Source organism: Orcinus orca, chromosome 5, assembly GCF_937001465.1.
Source record: "Orcinus orca chromosome 5, mOrcOrc1.1, whole genome shotgun sequence".
Classification (NCBI taxonomy): Eukaryota; Metazoa; Chordata; class Mammalia; order Artiodactyla; family Delphinidae; genus Orcinus; species Orcinus orca.
Genome location: NC_064563.1, coordinates 3,279,611 through 3,296,401, shown reverse-complemented (window position 1 = coordinate 3,296,401; position 16,791 = coordinate 3,279,611). Strand labels below are relative to the sequence as shown.

Here is a 16,791-nt window from a genome sequence, read left to right as displayed (position 1 = left end):
TTTTAAAATGCCAGATAGTCTCCAAATTTCTAATCATGTCCCTTGCTTTTCGAGATGAGATAATTTATAGAAACAAATCTAATAATAAAAACATAACTGATTTTTTTAAATGGGTCCTCAAAATAGTTAGAACAACCATCATAATGACCAAGATCTCATTCTTTAAGGAAGTGCTTAAGGATGATAAATGCTATGCATTCAAAGGTGGATAACAGTAACCTCTCACCATTAACTTAGAACTTTGCAATTCTGGCATAAACCTCAGGAACTTATAATAACAATGCGAGTAAAGGCTTTCCTATCCCAGGCTACTCCTCCAAAGCAAAGCCCACCACAAAGAAAACATTTTTAAGATTAGACTCCAACAGAGACTTCTGCATTTAGCCCTGAGAGTTAACACTGAGCTAAACTGGCACACTGGTATGGAAAACAGGGTAGAGCCTCACCTCACTCCTTTTTCGAGGATTTATAACTTTTTCCACATCCCCTTACAACCAGTCGCCATCTCTTCCTCCCAAATCGCCATCTCTTCCTCCCAAATCGCCATCTCTTCCTCCCAAATCGGTACATGAGAATAGGGAATGTTTGGTTTGCACCTGCCAGATCCTTATCCAGTTCAAAAAGTTGTCATTCTTGCTAGAATAATGTCTCAAAAATCAAAGACTATGTAATACGTAGTCGGCTTTGTTAGATTCCTATTTGTAATCTTTTCCAGGAATATAATAATACGTAAATACTTAAAAAGTAAGTGTGACAATATACTTAAAACATTTTATGCCAAAATATTTCTTCCTACATGTCACATGACAGGTGTTGAGGAAAGGAAAAAAGGTACCATTCTATTTAAAGTAATGAAAAGCTTAAGGACTATGCACTGTTTATAGAATACCATAATAAAACAGATGATCTGTCGATATTTCAAATCAACTCTCCATGATGATATTAAATAATTTCCAAAACTTCATATAAACCTTTAAACCTGGATATTTAATTGAGTAAATATTTTTAATTACCTATACAAAAAAATAGGTGTGTTAATTAGAAACTTCCCTTACTATAACTTTTATATAAAATTATATATAATCAAGTATTTTTAAATTAGTAGGTTATTAAAATTATACTGTTTAGTGAATAAAGTTACAAAAGGATATTAAAAAATATGAGCCCATTTTCATCAGAAAAAAATTACACACGATACATACACACCTAGGAAAAAATATGAAATGCTGTTTACCCAACAGAATATAAATAAAAATTGTGAGAAGTAGAAATATTTTTCATGTTCTTTTCTGATAGACGTTTTCTAACTTTCTACAATGAACATATATTAAACTATTTTAAAAGCTTATTAATCCATGTATATGAGAACATAAGCTAGAATAAAACTGAAGGTTTCTTTTTTTAGAGACACTGTTTGTACCTACTTATTACTTCTGCAGTCCCAACTTTCTCACTAGAATCTAGGCAAAAAGGTTCAGTGAAACCAAAACAAGCCAGCAGTCCTGGCAGCGTAGAAGGCAGGGAGTGCACGTTCCTACTCTCAACTAGGGGCAGCCTGCACCGCGCACTGACTCGGGGCAGCAAACACAGAAGGGTCTCCCCTGAGAGGTCTGTCAGCTTTTCTGACAGAAGCCTGGATTAATGGTCTCTTGCAGCTCCTGTTTATTAGCAGAAAGTGTCCCCCTGAATATTGTCCAGGCCACTAAAACTCAAAATCTGAAGGTAAGGGAGGGAGGGCAACTCCCCCCCGCTTCAATGGGATGGCTCCATCCCTAGAACAAACAGGTGTGAATACAAACATCCTTGGCCTGAGAACAGAGAAACTAAATGAGAAAAATTCACTGATCACCTTCACTGCAGCTATTATTACCACTATCTCTAGCTCTTGAAAAGAAAGTCACTCTGAGTAGAAATTCAGTTCAATCGGTGTTGCTGATAATATTCAGAAAAGAGATCAAGAAATTAGCTTCTATAAAAAGTCCAGCAAACTCATATCTACACATTTATAAAAGCACTCTCAAGCCCACAGCTGAAAAGGAGAGTGATATACATTTGATACTTATAGGATAACAGAATTATGCTCATTTTCAACGATGAAAACAAGGGGTCTTCTGATAAAAAAAAGATTTAACCTTTTCTTATCTTGTATTTTCATAGTAATACGGTATCTTGTACTATAGTAATTGCACTAAGTATTCCACATTGAATAAAAATTAACAGTATGCCATTGAAAATAATCAACTACAAAGAGCATTCAGAATAAATTTTCATTAAGGTCTGATAGAATTGAAATCTTATGAGTTAAGTTTATTTGTAATTTATTTTATTTTATTGTCTTTGTGCGGACAAAGCACCAAACTATTTATAGTAATAACGCCAGCACCCAATTATACTGGAATCTAAGCACTCAGGGCACATTTTCATCCCCACATAAAACTAAAGGCAATGAAAATGCAAAATAAACCCATATTAAGATAAATATCCTCCAGGTATCTAAAAAAATTTTAATTCTATCATTTGTGATTTATACATATGATGATGCCATAACTGACTTTTTCTAAAGTTCAAAAGCTGGCTGCCATGTTAAAAAATGCTTTATTGAGAATTCTTAAATTATAACAAAAATGTCAAAATAATACGTTAAATCTATTTGAAAATATTAATCTATTTTATAGCACTTTGCAATATTGCTAACTTCTAATAAAAGAATATAGATTTAATATTTATCAAAGACTCAAACTTTATCAAGAATACTTCAACTATCAGAAAAGGAAAAAAAAACATTCCAATAAAACAAACTCCTAATTTCACTAAGAGTATGTACCAAGATCATTCTGTAAAAAGAAAGATTCTTCCGTTCACAGAGTGGTCACCTGATATACAGCAATTTGAGACAATCGCCCATAGTTTGTTTTTCTGTGGAAGAATGAATTGCTGCCAAAGAGGGGAAAGGAGATGGTTTGCCAGTTGGTGCAAAAAAGGAACTGAGCCACTCATCCACACAACAAGCACAGAAATCTCACCATCACCAAGCCAACAAAAGTGGGACCAGCAAAAGCTTAGCAACAAGCCTCTTTTCCTATCTTCTATAAAGACTGTCTCAGACTCCACATTACCCTTTTATAATATCTCCTCTTCTTTTCTCCCTCAAGGCTGCCATGCTTTGATATTCATTTCAGCCACGTTTCACCCATATAACCACGGAGAGGGCCATGTTATCTACCCAGCATTAATGTACTTCCAGAAATGCCCTCCCAAACCAAGGGACAAGGAAAGAGGTAGAAGATGAGGGATACTTAATATCATAAGAAATGCTTAAATGTCCATAGTGAAAATAAAAAATATACTTTCTCTAAAAAGCATCCAAATCAGAAAGAAAGAAGTAAAATTGTCACTAATTGCAGAGGAAATGATATTATGTAGAGAAAACCCTAAAGACTCCACCGTAAAACTATTAGAATAAACAAATTTAGTAAAGTTGCAGGATACAAAATCAATATACAAAAATCTGTTATGTTTCTGTAAACTAACAATGAACTATCAAAATGAGAAACTAAGAAAATCCTACTTACAATTAAAACAAAAACAATAAAAATTAAAATACCTAGGAATACTTTTTTTTTTTTGGCCACACGGTGCAGCATGGTAGTTCCCAGACCAGGGATGGAACACATGCCCCCCTGCAGTAGGAGCATGGAGTCTTAACCACTGGACCACCAGGGAAGTCCCCACCTAGGAATAAATTTAACCAAGGAGGTAAAGGAACTGTATACTGAAAACCATAAGACATTGATTAAAGAAATTGAAGACAAAAGTAAATGGAAAAAAATTCTATGTGCATGAATTAAAAGAATATTGCTAAAATGTCCGTACTTCCCAAAGCAATCTGCAGATTCAATGCAATCCCTATCAAAATTCCAACAACATTTTTCACAGAAATAGAACAATCTTAAAATTTATATGGAACCAAAAAAGACCCTGAATTGCCAAAGCAGTCTTGAGAAAGATGAACAAAGCTGGAGGCATAATTTAAAACTATATTACAGGGACTTCCCTGGCGGTCCAGTGGTTAAGACTCCATTCTCCCAATGCAGGGGAACTAAGATCCCACATGCCGCATGGCATTGCCAAAACAAACAAACAAACTATATTACAAAGTAATATAGTAATCAAAACGGTGAACATCATTTAAAGAAGACACATGGATCAATGGAACAGAACAGAGAGCACAGAAAGAAACCCATGCGTATATGGTCAATTACTTTATGACAAAGGATGCAAGAATATACAAGGGGAAAATGACAATCTCTTCAATAAGTGGTGTTGAGAAAACTAGACAGCCACATGCAACAGAATGAAACTGGACCCCTATCTTACACCATACACAAAAATTAACTCAAAATGATTAGACTTGAAGTAAGAACTGAAACCGTAAAACTCCTAGAAGAAAACATAAGTAGTACATGCCTTGACATCAGTCTTTGCGATGATTTTTTTTTTTAACTTGATCCCAAAAGCAAAAATAAACAAGTGGGACTACAGCAAACTAAAAAGTTCTGCACAGCAAAGGAAACCATCAACAAAAGTAAAAGGCAACCTAGCAAATGGGAGAAAATACTTGTAAATCATATACCTAATAAGGGGTAATATCCAAAATACATAAAGAACTCATACAAGTCAATAGCAAAAAAAAAAAACAACAAAACACACACACGCACAAAAAAAACCCCCAAAAAACACCAATTCATTAAAAAAAAATGGGCAGAGGATCTAAATTGACATTTTTCCAAAGAAGACATACAGATGGCCAACAGGTACATGAAAAGGTGCTCACCATCATTAATCTCAGGGAAATGCAAATCAAAACCAAAATGAAATATCACCTAACACCTGTTAGAATGGTTATTATCGAAATAACAAGTATTGGCAGAATGTGGAGAAAAGGAACCCTTGTACACGTTGGTGGGACTGTAAATTGGTGCAGTCCAGATGTAGAGAACAAACGTATGGACACGAAGGGGGGAAAGCCGCGGGGGGGGTCGGGGGGTGGTGTGATGAACTGGGCGATTGGGATTGACATGTATACACTGATGTGTATAAAACTGATGACTAATAAGAACCTGCTGTATAAAAAAATAAATAAAATTTAATTTAAAAATTAAAAAAAACTGACTTGTATGTTATAAATGGGAGAATTTTATGGTATGTAAATTGTATCTCAATAAAGCTGGTTAAAAGTTTTTTCCTTAAAATAAATAAATAAATTGTTGCAGTCACTATTTAAAACAGTATGAAAGTCTCACAAAAAAATTTAAAATAGAATTACCATATGATACAGCAACTCCACTCCTGGGTATTTATACAAAGAAAATGAAAACACTAATTTGAAAAGATATATGTATCCCCATGTTCACTGCAGCACTGTTTACAACAGCTGAGACAAGGAAGCAACATAAATGTCCATCAATGGATGAACGGATAAAGAAAATGTGGTGTTTATATACAATGGAATATTATTCACCCATAAAAAAGAATGAAATCTTGACATTTGGGACAACATGGGTAGATCTAAAGGGCATAATTTTAGTGAAATATGTCAGAGAGAGAAAGACAAAAATACTGTATGATCTTACTTATATGTGTAATCTAAAACAAAAAAAACCGAACTCATAGATACAGAGAACAAATTAGTGATTGCCAAAGTTGGGGGGAGCAGGGAGATAGGTGAAGGTGGTCAAAGGTACAAACTTCCAGTTATAAAACAAGTTCCTGGGGACGTAATGTACAGTAAGGTGACTATAGTTAATAATACCGTGTTGTCTATCTGAAAGTTAAGAGTTGATTTTTAAAGTTTTTGTCACAAGGAAAAAAATATGTAACTACGTATGGTGATGAATGTTAACTAGACTTATTGTGGTGATCATTTTGCAATATAAGAAAATCTTCTCAGACAAAAGAAGTGAGCGGGGCTTCCCTGGTGGCACAGTGGTTGAGAGTCTGCCTGCCAATGAGTGGCCCCCGCTCGCAGCAACTAGAGAAAGCCCTCGCACAGAAACAAAGACCCAACACAGCCATAAATTAATTAAATAAAATTTAAAAAATAAGTGAAAATACTGATCCCTTGATTTTTTAAAAACGAAGAGGGGGAAGACGTGTGTGTGTGTGTGTGTGTGTGTGTACACTCATCTAAGAGCTTACCATGGGCAAAGCACTATGGGAATTATATAAGTACTCTCATTCCTCATAAAAGCTCCATGAAGTAGACACCATTACTAATGACTCCCTTTTTACAGCAAGGAAACTGAGGTCTGAAGAATGTAAGCTAACAAAGCTAGTATTGAAGAAGCTGAGTTACGAAACCAGGTGATGTGATTTTTTAGCCCATACTCTTAAAAGGCATCACACTTACATTATTCAAAATACATACACCCTGAAAGGGGCGTGTACTCCGTAGCTTTTTGTGTGAAAGTAAAAGAAAGGTTAGTGGAAAGATATCACGGAATAAAAGACAAATTGTTTTGGTTGTTACTGTCTTTAAGCCAGGGGAATGTGTAAATGATGGTTAGGAACATAGGACTGGTTTAAATCCCACCTTTGCCTTAGTCACATGATTAACAGTTTGTTACCTAATCTGTAAGCCCGTTTCCTTCTCTGCAAATGGGAATAATTATACCGATCTCACCTCTTCTTTAAAAGTGAGTCCTATTTGTATTAAGATTTTTAAAAATACAAAAGAGGCTTATAATTTTTTTTAACGTACTTAGTAAAATGCAACTGTTGCTATCACCCAAGTATTAAACATATCTGAAACTACTGATGGACACACCCACTTCTATTCAGAAAAGTTAGGAGTTTCTAAAAATTGTTCTCATTGTAACTGCAATTAGTTACTTGAGAATGTATCTAAAGAACATTGTTATGTAACCACTTGTCCTAAGAATGACAGAAGACTTTTGAGGAAGTTAGTATGTCAATTATCTAACTGGTTAACAATAACTGAGGTTGGATTATGTATCCAGCTCTTTGATAAAAACTATAAAGGATACATGGTCTCTGACTCCAGGAGTTGATAATCTAATTGTTAAAACAAAAGTATAAAACATAAAAGTTAATTAAAAGGAAAGATATTTATGTTTTATGATCCACAAGGGTGACAGAAAAAGATGAGTATAAACTGGAAGATAAACGTTTGGTGAGACCCTGAGCTAGCCTTTAAGAGTAATTAAGATTTAGACTGGTAAAGAGACAGGCATTTCTGTTGAAAGATAAGCATGCAAAGTGACAAAAACAAACATGATGCCCAGGGGACAAGTGAAGAGGTAAATCTAACTATTAGGATGATATGGAATAAATTTCAATTGGCACATAGTTTATAAAAGAAGTGGCTTGAAAGTCTGGTTGAGGAGTTTAGACTTGTAATAATAAGCCACTATAACAAAGTTTTTAATATAAATCTTTAAATAATATTTAAATATAGTCACATTTCCTAAATTAGAAATATTCACAGTCAAAACAAAGTATGCTTTATATTTCATTGAATTTTACTTTTAAAAAACTCCAATGTTAATAGTTTTATATTTAAGAAACTTACAGTTTAGAGGTGAATACTGAAACATCTACAGATAAAGTGAATTTGCTTTGCTTCAAGATAATGAGAGGGGAAAGGTGGGTGACCTTGAGCTGTAACTGCTGAAGCTTGATGATAGAGGGAATGTCTTTATACCATTCTGGCCACCATAATTTTATAGGCTTAATACTTTCCATTACAGTGGGTATTTTTCCTTAATCTACTAAATTAGAGTAGTACTGGGAAAAGATCAATATTCACATAGTGATTAACTGTATTCTAATAAAACAAAATTTGTTTTTTGCAACCACTTAAACATGATAAAACACTGACTGGATGAAACAGATTATTAGGGTCTACAAATCAAAGCTTTACAAACCAGGGACTTCCCCGGTGGTCCAGTGGGTAAGACTCCGCGTTCCCAGTGCGGCGGGGGGTGCTGGGAAAGATCACTGGTCAGGGAACTAGATCCCACACGCCGCAACAAAGACCCGGCTCGGCCAAAATAAATAAATAATAAATATATATAAATAAACATTTTTTAAGAAAAGCTTTACAAACTAAAAGTTAGTTCAAGAAATTCTGCTTGCTTCAGAGAAGCTTTCATAGCTGTTGTCAATTTTAACTCAAAATAGTTTTACTATAGTACTTATATTTTTCACTTTTTTTTTTTTTTTTTTTGCGGTACGCGGGCCTTTCACTGCTGTGGTCTCTCCTGTTGCGGAGCACAGGCTCCGGACGCGCAGGCCCAGCGGCCATGGCTCACGGGCATGTGGGATCTTCCCGGACCGGGGCACGAACCCGTGCCCCCTGCAACGGCAGGCGGACCCCCAACCACTGCGCCACCAGGGAAGCCCTCACTTTTTAATTTTTTAAAGTATCTTGTTAAGATATTGCGAATCAAACACAAACCCAATGCACTATTATTAAGGAGAAGTTAATAATGTTAAACCACTTTGCTTTGTGGTTTCAGAAATGTAAACTTCTGTGCAGTGACAATGTTAACACTACCCTGTAGCACACATCCCAACACAAGTTGCTACCAGCAACACATGGTGTTACCCACCCCCACCCCCTAAAAAGAAGAACGATAGCAGGGACTGATTCAATTTTTATTTCTTCCTGTTACCCACAAACAAGTAGTAATATGACATGTTTCAATAAAGCAGGCAAAATTAACCCTCTGCAGAAATAGATGACCTCCGCAACAAACTCCTGAACTCTTGCAAAGGAATAATCTGCTTTCACTCTGGCTCAAAGATATTTTACGTAAAAGCAACTTTCTTCTCAGTGTGTATTTCTTGAATTTCACCGATAAAGACAAACATTTATTAAGCCCAGCAATGTATATTACTCATTTAATTATCAATGCAACCTTATCTTACAGATGAAGAAATAGGCTTAGAAAGACTAGGTCCCTTTGTGCAAAGTCCCAGTGATTACATGTCAGGCAGGATCAGAACCTACATCAATGATACCAAAGTCCATGCTCATAACCACCTCCCTATATTGCCCCCCCGCATAAAATTAAACTATGGTCTATGGTCAATGGTGTATATTATGGACATAAAGATGCTCATATAACCTGACAAATTTAAAGCAAGCAGCAAATCTTAAAGTAGACTTAGGGAGTGATTATCTTTTTAATAAATTTCTAATTCAAGAGGATATAATTTATAAATAAAAGATTAAGTGATTTTTATTTCTTATTTTACTATATTTCCCATATAGGTTTACAGTGAGAAAATACTGAATCAGTAAGTCAATTTTAGTTTCAAATGAATTTTTCTGATATTGAATGACACCCTCTAAGTTTCACGAAATTTCTTCTGTAAATGAAAGGAAAATTTCCTATTGAGATTGAAAGAAAAAGTGGTCATTTCATTATCTACAAAGTTAAGGAACAGTAAACAAAAATATTGCTTTTAAATGTTAAAACCAACCAATTCAATCTTGGAGCAAAATGTTTACCATTACAGAGAATCAGAGGTCCTCAGAGGAACACTGATGAGGTCTCAAACACTTCCAAACAGTGAATGAGAACCATCTGGCTAACTCCATTTTCCGAAGTTGTTTGATTTTAGTAACGAGGGTAAAGGCCTTCTTTTGCATTTATGCAAACCTCCCCCTCCTCCCCGCCGCCCCCCCGCCATGTTTACATGAACGGCTAACTTATTTATCTGACGTTTTCTCTCTCCTGGCTCTAGTCTGTTCATACTTACTACATTATTGAAGTAATACACAAAATTCGGACAGTCCAACAATGACAGTCTGGCAAGTTAGTCTGCAAAGCATCTTGGCATGCAAACATAAATGGTCAAAATATTTTCCTGTTAGCGGTACAACTCGCCTAAACCTCACCCAAACAAAGAGAAAATGAAGAACTTAATAAAAATGCCCATAGGAAAGTCTACTTGGGTGTTTTGGAAAAGGGAGGGTGCAGCCGAAGTCCCCTGGGAAAATGTAAGGCTTTTTATTTTTCTCCTGGATGCCTAGTCAGTTGGCTGAGCCGTGTGTGTGTGTGTGTGTGTGTGTGTGTGTGTGTGTGTGTGAGAGAGAGAGAGAGAGAGAAGTGACCCTGCTGTGTGTGTGAAATGACCCTGCTGTGTGTGTGTCTGTGTGTGTGTGTAGGAAGTGACCCTGGTCTGAACTCTCTGCTGAGCCAGTGAAATGCGGGTGAATTATCGATCTGCCGTGGGAATCGGATCTCTCTAGGTCTTCCCTCCTCTACTACTTGCCAGCAGCAGGAACCGAGCGCCGAAATGCTCTGACTCCAGAACAAATCACTTGGGTCACCTCGGCGACACTGTCCACGCAGCCCCCCGCCCGTTTCGCCTGCGAAGCTGACGCAGGTAAGCGCTTTTAATAATCCCCCTGTGACAGACGTACGAGCTACAGGGTTTCACTGCTGTGAAAGAGCCATCCCGAGCGCGCTTCCAACAGAACGAGACCCTCGGCACTGAAGTGCACACGGCTGCAGTCACATCCCTCACCAAATCCATTCTTCCCTGAGACGCGACAGCGTCACACATGGTGGCACTTACAGCACACGCACACGGGCCCGCACCTCTCTCCCGGCTTCTCATAAGACACATTTAGAGCAACCGCTGACCCACACGGTCACACACGCACCCCTGCTATCCCCACCATCTCCTGCCCCACCGCCCTACAAAGCTTGCGCAACAGCAAAGAAAATTAAGCGTGGGGGCCCCCAGTCCTGCTCACGGTCTGCCCCCCAAAGTTTCAAGTGCACGCTGCGCGCCCGCAGCCCAAGCCCCCGCCGAGGCGGAGAAGAAAGAAAAGGGGCGGGCGCGGGGTTCCGCCGGCAGGCGCCCCGACGGGGCGCGCCTCTGGGGGCCCGGATTTCCCCCTGTCCTCCCCCACCCCCAGCAGGATCCACCGGGCGGAGCCCTCCACGGCCGCCCGGGAACAATGCCCCGGCCCAGACCCCCGCCCCGCCGCCCCCACTCACCACCCAAGTCAGCGCCCCGAGGCCGCCAGCTCCCGCGCCGCTGCCGCCGCCGCCGCCCGCCTTGGCCATGGCGCGCTCCTCCGCTCCCGGCCCGAGGCCGCCGCTCCGCCTCCCGCGGGCCGCCCGGCCCCGCCGCTCCGCACCGACCGCGCGCCCGCCGCTCTTCTAGCGGCGCCGCCCCCCGTGCCCCATCGCCGACCCCGGGGCGGACGCCCGGCCGAGCCCGCCGAGGAGGCCTCGCCGCCCGCCGCCCTCAAACTCGAGGCGCGCGGCCGCGGCGCCCGGGCCTGCGCGGCCGCCGAGGAGGCGGCGCCGGAGCAGGAAGCGCAGAGGCCGGCGGTGGGCGGCGGCGCTGCTTCCTCCCCGCCGGGCCGGCCGAGGCCCCGAGCGCGGGCGTCCGAACGCGGCGGGGACGCGGCGGCTCCCTGTCCTTCCTCAGGCTCCGCGGAGGCCGCCCTCGGGGAGCAGAAGCAGGGTCGCCGCCGCCGGCGCCTAAGCCGCTTGTGTCGGCCGCGCCACAGCCCGACTTCTTCACATCCACTCGCCGAGAGGGACAATAAGCGGAGCCGCCGCGGCCGCGGTCGCCTCCCTCCTGTCCGGCATAACACCGCACACACTCGCACCCCGGGGAGGGCTGGGGTGGCCGGGGGAGGGCGGGCGGGAGCAGCGGCCGCCCCGCTGTCACTCACGCCGCGGCGCCCAATCGGCGCCCCGTCGGCCAACCTATCGGCCAATCCCAAATTCCCAAGCCCCCGGAGGGGCGGGACCCAAGCGGGAATCGTCATTGCGGGTAGCAACCGAAGGGAAGACTTGGGGTTTTTTGTTTGCGTGTGTGTCTGAGGGTTTTCCGTTTGAAGGCAGAGCAGGGGCTGCAGTCAAGGGTCATTTGAGGGCGGCAAAGGGAAAAGGTCGACTTGGCCTTGGGTCGATTTTAATCCTCCGACCGCGCTGTTTACTCTAGCCCTGAGGGCGAAGCCCAGGCCCTTCCTTGCCCGGGGCCGTGGGAGGGGGCGGGGAGGGGGCGGGGAGGGGGCAGGAAGCAGTCGGGAGCCGCCGTCCCAAAGGGAAAGTATTTTTAAAGAGCGGTTGTAAACCGCAGGCGGGACGTTGCAGATCACTGGTGCAAGGAGGGCCCCGTGACCCTGGCCTCCCGAGGCCCCGAGTGGACGCTGCTGTGGAAGAATCCTCTGCTCAGACCTCCCCTCCTCCATCTCCTCCCGCCCTTTCCTCCCCTCACCGCGAAAGAGACCCGGTGTGTTTCAAGAAAACTGCTTTAAAAAAACTTAAATGATACGGGACGCACAGAGAACGTTCCCGGGAAAGAATGCCGGGTGGGCCGAGGGTTCCGAGTCTACTCTTTGTTGACCTTCTCTCTTTTCTGAACAATGAGGACATGTCACTGTCACGTTCCATTCTCTTCTGTCCAGAACCGTGCCTTCTGTCTCTAAGAGTACGTTTAATTCTTTAATGTCCCAGTGCACGCACCAAGGAATCATGTCATTCACATCAAAGCTTTCTAAGGAAGAAAATCACCCACACAGCCGCAGCACGGTCTGGCAGAGGAAGATGGCTTGGCTTTGTCCTGCTTTTGGATGGAAATCCATGCCACACTCCGCCACCCTGTACCAGGCTCTGCCGTGGGCTCCAAATAAAACCGGGGCCCCTGATTTCAAGTCACTGATAGCCTGACTTGTGAGACAAGCTAAGAGGGAGTTATCACCAACATGCTTACTTGAGGGCATGAAGTGCTATCAAATCGTTGGGACAAGAGAGCTTTTTAAAAAGATGAAAACCTTATTGCTGCCTCTTGAAAAGGTGTTTTTGTGAACTTCCAACTGTGCATTTCCTCTCAAGGGAAAACAAAAATGTCTCGGGTGACAGCTTTCAACTGACTTCTGAATCCTAATAGGAGGAGAACTCTGAAACATGGAAATAATTTAGACATAGTTTTTCTTAATTAGCTCTCTAGCGGCCATATAATTTTGGCATATTTGGGACCTTAGTTCAGAACAGTGAAGCCTTTCTTTACCTTGAACTTGAGGTGCCAGCTTGTAAATCAGACAGACCAGGGTCTAATCTGGGCTCTGAACCTGATCAGCTAAGTATTCCTGCCTTGGTATTTAACTTCACGGACCTCTGTTTGCTCCTCCTTAAATTGAGGATTTTTGCTCTTGTACTTACTCTGTCTTTACATCTTCAAAGTACACATATATTCTACAAGTTTGAAAAGGGGTAAATAATTTTAAGGGCTCTGAGGGGTTGTTTTTTAATGAAATAAAAGATATATGTGTTTAATAGAAGCCAAGCTATAAAATATATAGCCATCTCTTTTTTTTAACTTCAGTTTTCAAAGCTCTTCAGTCTCAAATTTTCAAATGAATAAAACCATATAGTCAAAAGTCAGATGGGTTAACTAATGGAAATTCACGTTCATCTTTTCACTTGCCTTGTACATGAGGCACTGAGGTCTTTAGCCTTCGAAGCATGAAGACCCTCTAGTAAACGTAACTTGATTTATTCTTATGAAAATACTGACTTACCTAAAAGAATCACAAATAAAGGAGCTGTTGAATATAAATGCAAATCAACAGTTTAAAGCAGAGGTTCACCATGAAGGGGACAATGTAGATAGATCACAAGCATCTCCGCTCCTGAAGACACGCTGACCTGTTTCACTTCCTGCAGCATATATTTATGATAAAAGTGATTGTGTTGAACTTCAGTGCAGCTTTCCCTTCTGGGGTTTTGTCAAGTAACTTCCATTTACAGAGTAATTATTGCAATAATTGCCATATTAGAAAGCTTCTATGAGAGACCATAGGCAAAACATTCTCTGACATAAATCGTACCAATGTTTTCTTAGGTCAGTCTCCCAAGGCAATAGAAATACCAATGAAAATAAACAAATGAGGCCTAATCAAACTTACAGACTTTTGCACAGCGAAAACAAACAAACAAAAATGAAAAGACAACCTACAGAATGGAAGAAAATATTTGCAAAACACGTGACCAACAAGGGCTTAATTTCCAAAATACACAAACAGCTCATACAACTCAACGACAAAAATAAACAACGCAATCGAAAAATGGGCAGAAGACCTAAATAGACACTTCTCCAAAGAAGAAATACAAATGGCCAATAAGCACATGAAAAGATGCTCAACATTGCTAATTATTAGAGAAATGCAAATCAGAACTACAATGAGGTACCACCTCACACCGGTTAGAACGGCCATCATTAAAAACTGTACAGATAAATGCTGGAGAGGATGTGGAAAAAAGGGAGCCCTTCTACACTGTTGGTGGGAATGTAAGTTGGTACAGCCACTATGGAAAACAGTATGGCGGTTCCTCAGAAAACTAAAAATAGAATTACCATATGATCCAGCAATCCCACTCCTGAGCATGTAGCCAGACAAAACTGTAATTCAAAAAGGTAAATGTACCCCTGTGTTCACAGCAGCACCATTTACAAGAGCCAAGACATGGAAACAACCTAGATGTCCATCAACAGATGAATAGATAAAGAAGATGTGGTACAGGGACTTCCCTGGTGGCGCAGTGGTTGAGAATCCGCCTGCCAATACAGGGGACACAGGTTCGATCCCTGGTCCAGGAAGATCCCACATGCAGCAGAGCAACTAAGCCAGTGTGCCACAACTACTAAGCCTGCGCTCTAGAGCCCACGAGCCACAACTACTGAGCCCACGTGCCACAACTGCTGAAGCCCACGTGCCTAGAGCCCGTGCTCTGCAACAAGAGAAGTCACTGCAATGAGAAGCCTGCACACCACAACAAAGAGTAGCCTACGCTCGCAGCAACTAGAGAAAGCCCACGTGCAGGAACGAAAGATCCAACGCAGACAAAAATGAATTAAAAAATAAAAAACTATGTGCTACATATATACAATGGAATATTACTCAGCCATAAAAAAGAATGGAATAATGACATTTGCAGCAACATGGATGCAATTAGAGATTATCATACTAAGTGAAGTAAGTCAGAAAAAGACAAATACCATATAATATCACTTATATGTGGAAGCTAAAATATGATACAAATGAACCTATCTACAAAACGGAAGCAGACTCATGGACATAGAGAACAGACTGGTGGTTGCCAAGGGGGAGGATGTTGGGGGAGGGATGGATTAGGAGTTTGGGGTTAGCAGATGTAAGCTTGTATATATAGAATGGATAGACAACAAGGTCCTACTGTATAGCACAGAGAACTGTATTCAGTATCCTGCGATAAACCATAATGGGAAAGAATGAAAAAAAACATGTATCTATATGTATAACAATCACTTCACTGCACAGCAGTAATTAACACAACATTGTAAATCAACTATACTTCAATTTAAAAAAACCTTCTATGTCAAGGTTTGTCTCGTTTGTAATATTACTTTATTCATGCATTTATTACATTTAAAGACTTAATTTCCACCCCATGGCAGGCACCAGCCAAAATGAAAAATTGTAGAAATCAAAGTCAATTCCATTAACTGTCAAAATAAAGGCCTTTATTTAATCAAGCTTTCTGAATAGCTTCCATGGGAATTTATCCTAACTACTTAAGAATTTTTATTCTTAGATCTTATGTCTCCCTATTACAGCAATCAAAAATATATTAAATGTCTGCTATGTGTTAGGTACTCAGGACCTAAGAATTCAAGGTTATAAGGATGTAGTCTCTGCCTTGAGTTTACACCTTGTGCAGTGTAGTTTTGAGCTAAGCTTTTCAGTAAAAAAGCAATTTATATGCATCCCTTTGCTATTTAATAAACAGTTTACCTGATGTGTCACACCTTTCATTGAGCTTAAACACAGCAGGTATTTTAATCAATAAATGATTGATTTGGGCTTCCCTGGTGGCGCAGTGGTTGAGAGTCCACCTGCCGATGCAGGGGACATGGGTTCATGCCCCGGTCCGGGAAGATCCCACGTGCCGCAGAGCAGCTGGGCCCGTGAGCCATGGCCGCTGAGCCTGTGCGTCCAGAGCCTGTGCTCCACAATGGGAGAGACCACAACAGTGAGAGGCCCGCGTACCGCCAAAAAAAAAAAAAAAAAGATTGATTTAACTAGGATGGAAATTCAAAACTATACTTCTAGATACCTGGCAAAGTTTCAACAGAGTTTCCACTTAAATCATGTCTTGTTCCAACACTGAGGTTCAGTTGGGAGGTGAGGGGAGAGGTGCTAATCTTTAACCCAGTGAGCATTTAAAGAAGTTAATATTTGAATTCAAGATTCAGTGTCTGCAATTTTACCTCTCCCTTCCTCTTATTGTGTTAGCTTTTATGGATCATAAATATATAGAAAGTTGCTAGGCAAAGAATAAGAAGAAAAATTCAGTAAACTCAATAAATGGTTTTCCAGATAATGACTATTAAATGTTTTCAATGTAATTTACTTTGTTATATCAATATTTCTTTAGAAGTATATGCTCAAGTTAGAGAAGAAAGCTACCACCAATGTAGCCTTTTGGGTTTCAGCATTTCTATAGTAAATATCATAATAAGATTATTAACTCTGCTTTTTGAGACTAGTTGCTCCAAATATTTTCTAACTATATTTTTACTTTTAAAAATATACCTAGGGGCTTCCCTGGTGGCTCAGTGGTTGAGAGTCCGCCTGCCGATGCAGGGGACGCGGGTTCGTGCCCCGGTCTGGGAAGATCCCACATGCCGCGGAGCGGCTGGGCCCGTGAGCCATGGCTGCTGAGCCTGCGCGTCTGGAGCCTGTGCTCCGCA

The 16,791-nt window shown here is 41.0% G+C and overlaps 1 protein-coding gene across 4 annotated transcripts in view; it reads right to left on the bottom strand.

The window, feature by feature from the left end:
• TOP2B (DNA topoisomerase II beta) overlaps positions 1 to 16,791 on the bottom strand; it is a 99,025-nt gene that overhangs the window by 55,017 nt on the left and 27,217 nt on the right. For 3 of the 4 annotated variants that reach the window (XM_033431955.2, XM_033431956.2, XM_004271904.3), the window contains exon 1: positions 11,040 to 11,669. The exons of the other annotated variant lie outside the window; for it this stretch is intronic. In XM_033431955.2, coding sequence (XP_033287846.1) covers positions 11,040 to 11,108 — 69 coding nt within the window. In that variant the 5' untranslated portion in view covers positions 11,109 to 11,669. Of the gene's footprint in view, positions 1 to 11,039; positions 11,670 to 16,791 lie in introns of those variants that run through there. 4 annotated transcript variants of the gene reach the window in all.